Raw genomic sequence first — 9,209 nt, 5'->3', positions numbered from 1 at the left:
GATTACTTAGACAGATGTAGCCAGAACTTAGTCATATTTTGTTTTATATCCAGTTGTGTTCTCGAAAAAAACAATTACTCATCACCGGCAAAGCTTCAGTGATTTCAGAGGAGCAGCAGCATCCCATTATTCATTTAGAACAAATACAATGCGTAACGTGCCGTTGCCTTGAGCGTGCATTGTCCTCTGTGAGGGGTTGAAACGGGGCAGGGTAAAAAAGACCCAGCAGGCTGTGCTTTTAAAAGACCCGAGGAGACTATAAAAATGGTTTCATGCCCGCTGCAGTGAAGGCTCGGCTCGATGTGCGCACAGACACACGGAGGCAGGCAGAGCAGATAGAGACTCATTTAACACCCACACACACGCAGTATTTAACGCTTATTTTTCAAATGTTGGCTCTCTGTCGTAGGTACGAACGAGAAGCGGGAGTTTGTGTGGCGGCAGTTCTCTTAAGTTCACTTAGGATTTAAGACAGGCAATTTTACACTGGCATCGTTTTAGTAGTGTCCAGAAGTACATGTTTGCTACTTTATTGAATAGGATGCGCGTCTTCTCCAGCCGACCCGGTGCTGTTTGACACATTTCCCCCACCGAGCTGGATTCACTAACCGGTCTGCTTTCTTACCGGGGGAAGTTGGGCTCATTTCAACTTTTCTGGCTGTACTTTTGATGCCACGGAAATGGGACCGCGCCAACGGGAGAGCGTGTCCGCGCTTTGTAGTAAAAGTTTGCTCTGGACTGTGCTGATACTCTGGCTGACCACGCTTGTTGACGGGACCTGGAAGACGGGACTTTACAAAACCTACTCAGCCGGGACGCAGACAGCAGCCTCTCACACCTCAGTCTACCAGAAAAGGTAAGAAAAGCATCCACTCTATATTCACTTTCTGTTTATACAATGCCTGGATATACTGTACTGTATGTTTATCCTCAATCATGTCTTCATACAATAACCCCCAGTCTATTTTTAAACCTTCCAGCTTCACTTTATGTATCCTCTTGTCTATGCATGACTCTGCAGAGCTACTCCCGTCTCCATCCATCTACCAGGTCCTATTGTCTTTCTGACAGTTGGTTTCCTTTTTCCTGTGCTGGCAGCACACATTGCTCTGCTGACTCCAGTCCTCATTGTTGTCCCAACTCACTCACCCTCTCTCAGTGCAGCTCCTGAGAGCTCCTCCACTGTCTCTGAGGTGTGTTGGGTGCTCCTTATCCCCTGGCTGCAGCAGGGGATGCAGCAGCAGCAGCAGCAGCAGCAGCAGTGACACCCATCATCTGTTCCTTCTCAGCTGTAACAGCGCTCTTCAAAGCACCATCTTTAAGTCCTCACATGTGTCCATGTAAAACTTGCTTCAATGTGCATCTTGAATCAGTGTTATGGACAGTGAGACAAGATTGATAGCTTAAGGAAAGACCATTGAATGAAAGAGGGGATTAGAAATGATTGATCTTCTGTGCAGCAGCAGAGTTGTTGATGAGGGTGGTTCTGAAACAGAGTTACTAGACTAAACAGGCAAGAGCGCTAACCAGCTCCGCTTCCTTCTGGACAGAGCCAGTGTTTAGCTCGGAGACTAGCCAGTGCTTAATGATGAGAGGACGTTGCCTATGCTACAAATATTTATGCTGTCAGGTCGAGAGTGTGTGCAGATTACGGTGTGTGGGCCAAACGTGGCTGGAGGCTGAAAACCTGATGAGGCCTTGTCTTCTGGGTGTGTCCAGGTGGCTTTCAGCGCTCCTAGCCTCGCTCCACTGGCTCACCTCCCTGCTCGCCTCCCCCTGTCACTCATGGCCAGAGGTTTGTGGACATGTTTGGTAAACACAAGCAGCTGGGATTCCGCCGCATCTGGGCTTGTTCTGGGAAGAGGACAGGAGTTTACAGTGGGTTTGCTGCTGTTTGTTAGTGGCAGGAGAAGGAATGTCAGGATCGACAGGGAGGAAGCTGTTGTTGGTGTGAGCGGGCCACTCTCTTCAGAGGCAGAGGGGTCAGCGGGTTTGAGGTGACATGAGAGGAGCTCAGTCCACCTGCTGTCTGGCCTGATCTGTGAAAGCAGCAGTTTATGGTGTGTCAACAAAGCCAAACAGTGGCAGTGGGGTTTCTGAGTGCATGTGGGCTCTCTCATAGGCATTAACAACTTGACATTGACTGACAGAAACTTATCTTGCCGTTAGGGTTCAGGCACTTCAAAGGAAGTAAATATACATTTTAGCAGACAGGGATTCTGCCACAGGAAAACCTTCTCTAAGAATGCTCTCCAGAACCAGCCCTGTCTTCACACAGTGATTACCCAAATCAAAGGGGATTAACAACTCTTGAGTAATTTTGCGGTTGCTCTGTGGAGGAGCTGATAAAGTGTTCATTCACCCTTGTCCTTCTTAACGACTATATGAGCTCAGTACACTGAGGGGTTACGGAGGTAGTTGCTTCTTTATTTCTTGTCTGGCCCACTTCTTTATCCTCCCTCGGAGGACTTGTCATGGTCTGACAGGCAGTCTGAACCCTGTGGCCGCCCTCATTCCTCACACATCTTAACCATATCCACGTTTTCTTTAAGCATGGGAATGAAGATGGCAGAGATTCCAGCGGGCTGAGCCCTGTGTGGCTTAAAGCAGAATGGCTTTAGATTTAAAATAACTCAAGGATTCACAATGATTATCAGGCAGTGAGAACATATGCCAATGTAGAGCTGCCACAATTACATTACATTACATGTCATTTAGCTGACGCTTTTGTCCAAAGCGACTTACAATAAGTGCATTCAACCTGATGATACTAGACATAGACCACAGGAATCAAGTAAGTACATAACTTTAAGAGCCAACTGTCATTGCTACAGGAGTGCTATATGTTAAAGAAGAAAAGAAGAGAAAAAGAGAAAAAAAAAATAAGAGCATTTTTAATTTTTAATTTTTAATATATATATATGTTAGGTGACCATGACTTAACCGAGGTATTGTTGGAAGAGGTAGGTCTTGAGCCTGCGGCGGAAGATGTCCAGGCTGTCTGAGGTCGTGATGTCGGTGGGGAGCTCGTTCCACCATTTGGGAGCCAAGACAGAGAAAAGTCTGGAGGAGATTTTGAGGCGAGTTGACCCACGCAGGGTGGGAGTCGCCAGCTGTTTGGCTGATGCAGAGCGAAGAGGACAATTACTTTATAAATCGATTCATTGTCACTTTCTAAACAGAAATTACAGCAATTTGATGTTTCCATCTTCTGCCATTGTGAGGATTTGTTGCTTTTCTCAGTTATATATAATTTTAAACCAAAAATCTTTGGTTTTTAGGCGAGCAGCTGGACAGACTAAGACATGTTAAGATAACACCTCGAAGTCTTGGGGAACTCTTACTGGTAGGGATGGGCAATAAGGACATTGGTATGTCCTTATTGCCCATGGTATTCTTTCATTTTAATCAAGAAAATAATTGACAGATTAATAGAAAATGACAATAAGCCCCTTATCAGGGCCCCAATTACATACTTTACACTGCAGGTGACCAGTCCACAAGGTCAGTGTCTCAGCTCAGCTCTATGTGATGCTCTATGGAGCCATCGGTGTGATATAAGTGAATTCTTCGTTTGAGAGGAGTTCCCTTTGTAGTTCCAGCCCGAAACACTTAAAGATGCACGCACCCGTTACACACAGAGACAAGCTCAAAGCTCACAGGTGTCCAGACCTGAAAGCTCAAAACAGACAAAGACAAATGAGAGTTTCCGTTGTTCTTCCGTGGCTGCTGTGAAGAGTCACTTAGCGCTGACCTTCACGGCCTCACTGTGATGCTTTGATGATATTTGCTGTTCTCTGCGCACGGAAAGCACACGGTGGCTTTGAACCTGCAATATGAGAGCCCACCAGCCCTAATGTTAATTTATCATTCAATAATTCTTTAAACTATCAGATTTTTAGACTTTATTCTCAGATAGGCTACACTGGCTCTTTCTGTTTTTCCCAGAAGCTGCAGATTATGACTCCAAGAATGTTGTGTCCCTCTCTCTTCATTAATTTCACTGTGACTCGCTGTTTCTCATTTGTTGTTGCGCCACATTTGTCTTATGCCTCCTCTATATCCCGAGGGACCAGCAGTGCTTCATAATTGTCTTTCCTTCCATTTCCCTGTTCCCATCGGAAGCACCCTTGTGTGACCCTTATGATAAAATAACCTTTGTCTCCTCTTCTCTCCTCTCCTCTGTCTGGCCGTTTGCCACATCTGTCTTTTGTCCTTTGTTCTCCTTGAGTATTTTCCCACAGACAGAAATCTAGAGAAATTCCTTTAGATTTCTATCCATGCTGCGTTTCAAACATATCTTTGAGTGTTCGGCCCTCCTCCTCCCACAGTACGTGAATGGATGGGAGCTTGGGAAGGGAGTTACTGGGACATTTTTCACTTGAGTCTCACCAGTTTTTGCCCTCATCAACAATCCTGTCAGTTCCAGCTTCTTCCTCCCCACGCAGTCTGCTGCAGAAAGTGCACTTACTCAGTAGTGTGATCATAAAAGATGTAGACTACATCGTGCATAACAAGGCCAAATGAGGGCAAGTAGAATACAGCATACTGGTATGAGCTTTTTCTGACAAGTTCACGAGCTCTCTGTCACCATTTGCATCCATTTAAAATTCAGCACGTTTTTGTTTCCCTCCAGTGTTTCACTGTCTTGGCATCTGTGGCTTTGAGGAACAGATGGGCCGAAGCTGTGATTTTTCCGTCCCTTAAAGATTGTGGATTTCTTTCATAACTGTTGGCCGTGTGGCTGTGTGTTACTGTGTGAGATGGTTGATGATTTATTTAGCTTGGGCCCGGCGTTCATAGTGTGCCATGTGTGCTTAGAGACCTGATACTCACTGAGGGACTGCTTGGTGCTTTTGCCAGTGAAACAGCATGGTGCTGGTGGGTTTCACACTTCATAACACACGGACACCTACAGTAAGAGGAAGGTGTTGACTACGAAACATTTTAGAGTGAAGGACGGCACCTGTGTTCCTTTACTGCAGAAATATTGCCAGACAAAATTCAGTCAACCATTGTATAGAATTTCCTCTGCTGCAAAATCAGCAAAGTTACTTGCTATAGCGCCTTTACGTAATAAGACAAATTTTAATCTTTAGTCTTTTACATGCAAGAGGAGATCATGGTGTAACCTGTACCCAGTTAATAACATTATCTTTAGGCATCTCCATCATCTCTGCAGTGGAGAAAGTATTGTTCTTGCTTCCTGGTACTTATGTTGTAAATCAGTTATGTAGGTAGTGCAGGTATTGTTTGCCAGGCCCTTTGGGAAATTGTAGACTCTGTTATGCCAACTGCTTTTGTTATTTTATTCACTGAAGCAGCAGCAGTTGGTATTTCCTCTTTAGTAATTACAAAAGTGCAATGCAAAGAGAGAAGGGAGACCATAAAACCCACCCCCACTTCCCTTCTTCTACCCCCTGGTGACAATCTTAGCTGTTCCCAGGTGAAACCTCCTCTCAGCCTGGGAAACTCAGATGTTTATCTGTTGGGTCTGGAGGATAAGTGGTGGGGAGGAGCTGGGGTTAGTACCCCCTCCCGTTACTCCCAACTCTACCTGACCACAGCTCCTTCCATGTCTGACATTTTTTCGCTGATGATTAGAGCAATTTTTTCTGGACGGGGGAAAGCAATCATAGGGTAATCATATAGATCCATGTTCATTTTTGCAGCCTTAAGGTTGATGGATATACTAAAGATACATGAAGGGTGAGCCTGCATTAAAATAATGTGTGGCAAATTAATTCCCCACTGGTTTCACTTGTTTCTGACTAATTCAAACTGTGTTTTACTTTTGCTCACCTTTTATCTTTAATAATCCCTGAGATATGTTGCCTCCAAGCAGCAACATCTGGGCCTGAAAAGTGAAGCAAATAAAGAAGCACCCTATACCTGCATTCTTTCTTATGGCCAGCAGGGGGAAACTCCACTGGTTACGAAAAAGAAGTCCAATTATATAGAAGTCTATGAGAAATTGCCCTACTTCTAACTTGATTTTTTACATCAGCAAACATTTTCCTAATGAGTTTATTATGTCAATCACTAGTTTAAAGTCTCCCAAATGATGGTCCCATTTAGAATAAAATAAATTATAAAAAAGGGTCTGTTTTGGGGCATGGTAACCTTGGTCATTTTTTATTTCAAATTACGACCTTTTCAGTTCATTTTTGCAGCTTGCTTACTAATCTAGCTTGCCGCTCACTTAGCTCCACTCCAAATTTGATCACTTCTACTGTAGCTTCTACGATGCTAAAATAAATTAAAAAACGATATTTGACGCCACAATCACTTCTCATATACAGTCTATGGTGTCCTCAGTCACTAATATTACATTTCGTAGCTTTATCTGACAAACTTTCCCAAAATACCATTATTTTAAACGGTACATGATTATTTCAAGAACGAAAAAAACAACAAGATTAACCAATAATGTAAATAAAAACTATGGCAGAGACGCATCAGAAATAAGTATCTGCACTTATTAGAACAAGTACAAGTACACAGACATTTCTCAGGGGTGCCCCGTTGCTGGCTCAGCTCTGTGTGTGCGGCCACCACAACATGTGGGGATCGTTAATGGGAGCTGGTTCAGGGCTGCTCCGCATCCTCCGCCTTCGGCAGTTTCCTTTAGTGTAAACTGTCTCTCACACACACAAACATATGGTCTCACATATTGACAAACAGACTCTGGTGGGAACACCCTCCCACTCTTGCAAACACATTGGCAGCAGAACACACAAAGTGCAGTCTTGTGCTACGAGCCACACAGTCTCCTTTGTGGTTACTGCATAGAGACCCCTTTTTATACATCTATTGATTGTGTAAACACAGGCAATAGTAATTGTTGTCCTTGTTTCTCCTCCAGCTGTAGTCATGTGAAGGTAATCTGGGTGTTTGTACGCTTCATTGTTGATAAAATAATAGTAACATATGGCAGCTCCGTGTGTTTTCCATACATTAAAGCAGAGTAATCCCCCCTCAGTGTTTTTTTAGTATGATAAGTAGGAGGAAGAGATGAAACTGGCCTCTCAAGCTAAACTTTTCTTATAAACATTTCTCTTTGCCCCTGCACTATCAGGAATGGATAGCTACTCCTGTTAGAAGGCTCATTGAGCTCTCGGTGAGGATTAACCCTCTGAACCCCAAGCAGTTTCAGGTGCTGTCATATTTCACTCACTGTGGCCTCATATTTCACAGCAGTATATACGACCTGCATCTGTGGAAACAGCACAATCATGGTTGGAAGTACAGAGAACTCAAAATTGTCTTTTGTGCAGTATGACACATTTATAATGCCATGAATCATAAAAATAAAAGAGAAGACATGAGTTGAATTTCTTTGATAATTTATTGAGCTCTTCATGCAGTACATATTGAACTATTTATATATTTTTTACAACCCATGCTTACAACTTCTCTTGTCCTCTCCTCTCTGCACTGTGTAAACAGCCTGCAGGTTGTTCGAAATTTCACTGAATTTTTTTTGTTTGAGGGCCGTCAGAAATTTGAGAATCTGGCGATAATTTCTCTTTTCACAGTTTTTGATGATAATAAATTGTGTAATTTTGGCAATTTACAGAAAAGAAAACTTTCGAACTTGCCGGTGGTTTATGGGGTTCAGAAGGTTAAAACAAACCTATTAGCTCTCAAATGAATCAGAGTTAATTATAATAAGTTTGAGGTGAATGTAGGTGAGTGCACTTGACTCAGCCTGCTCTGAGTGATCATATCCTCACTATCGGATCTTAACCTCTGGCCTTTACATAAGCTTATTTTCCCTAGCAGGTCAGTTTCTTAACAGCCTCAGTGAATCCTGATATAATGTCTTCTGTAGCCTCTCTGGAAAGGGAGTGGACTCATGACCCAGAATTAACCCGTGTTGAAAACTCTAATCTCCATATGGGACCTCGTCCTCTTTATTCGCTCCTGCGGGACTTTACCTCCTCTGAGAGCTGAATGCAAACGGATGTGTATTGATAGAAGAGAGGCTGCAGTGTAAATACAGCCCACAATGCACTCCTGCAAATCTCGTGACTGATTAAAACCGTGTAAACACCATAAAGGAGTTTCAAAACAAAAGGGTGGGGGAAGGGAGGGAAGAATCTGAACCCGCAGGAAAACAACAGCGTATTGAATGTGACTGCGTGGCTAATTCCCTTTTGTGAGTGCGCTATATGTGTGAGTGCACTTGTTCTAAGGTGTTTTAACAATAAACCGTTCTACTTCGATTTGTTTACTTTGATAACGTCATTTTATTCTGTATCTAAAAACTGTTGTTTTATACTGACTTTCACTCTTTCTATTTCTCCCTTCAGGAACTGGTGTCCTCATACGGTCACTAAGACAGTGACCTGCCAGGTGCAGAATGGGACCCTCCTGCAGCGGGTCTACCAGTCGTGCCGCTGGCCGCAGGGATGTACAGGAGGCAGGTGAGAAGGCGACCTCACAACTACTACTACTGCTGTACCACTGAGATGGGGTCCCTTTAACCCTTTATCAGGCAAAGAACTATATTTGGTAACTTCAGGTAATATTTAGAGAAAAAAGTTGCAAATTTACTAGATTAAAGTGGCAAATCTACAAGAAAAAAAGTCGCAGATTTAAGAGATTTAAAGTGGCAAATCTGCGCGAAAAAAGTCGCAGATTTACGAGAAAAAAGTGAGAAAAAAGCAACTTTTTTCTCACAGATTCACCACTTTAACCCTTAATAGGTCACACAATGAAATACTTGCAAATTCCAAATTTCAACCCCAGAGAATGTTGGAGGATATTACATACTGCCAGAATGTAAAAAGAAACATACGAAAATAATTTTTCTCAAAAATTTTGAGAAAAAAGTTCACGAGATTAAGGTGGCAAATCTACGAGAAAAAAATGCGTAGATTTATGAGATCTAAAGTGGTGAATCTGGGAGAAAAAATTTGCTTTTCTCCGACTTTTTTTTTTTAAATCTGCAACTTTTTTCGCGCAGATTTGCCACTTTAAATCTCTTAAATCTGCAACTTTTTTTCTTGTAGATTTGCCACTTTAATCTAGTAAATTTGCAACTTTTTTCTCGAAATATTACTTGACTTTAACTACCAAATATAGTTCTTTGCCTGATAAAGACAAGAACCCACCTTAAAATAACTGTTGCGGGAATAATACTTGGTATTGTGTTTCTTTTCAAGACTGTAATTGAGATTATTAATAATAATAATAATAATAAT

The 9,209-nt window shown here is 42.7% G+C and overlaps 1 protein-coding gene across 2 annotated transcripts in view; it reads left to right on the top strand.

Moving 5' to 3' along the window:
• Window positions 1–314: 314 nt before the first annotated feature.
• emid1 (EMI domain containing 1) overlaps window positions 315–9,209 on the top strand; it is a 64,116-nt gene continuing 55,221 nt past the window's right edge. For both annotated transcript variants that reach the window (XM_059336748.1, XM_059336749.1), the window contains exons 1-2: window positions 315–856; window positions 8,316–8,429. In XM_059336748.1, the coding sequence (XP_059192731.1) occupies window positions 681–856; window positions 8,316–8,429 (290 nt within the window). In that variant the 5' untranslated portion in view covers window positions 315–680. The remainder of the gene's footprint in view (window positions 857–8,315; window positions 8,430–9,209) is intronic.

This window comes from Centropristis striata, chromosome 7, assembly GCF_030273125.1.
Source record: "Centropristis striata isolate RG_2023a ecotype Rhode Island chromosome 7, C.striata_1.0, whole genome shotgun sequence".
Taxonomy (NCBI): Eukaryota; Metazoa; Chordata; class Actinopteri; order Perciformes; family Serranidae; genus Centropristis; species Centropristis striata.
The sequence above is the reverse complement of the archived record's forward strand: the minus strand, read 5'-3'. Positions and strand labels throughout refer to the sequence as shown.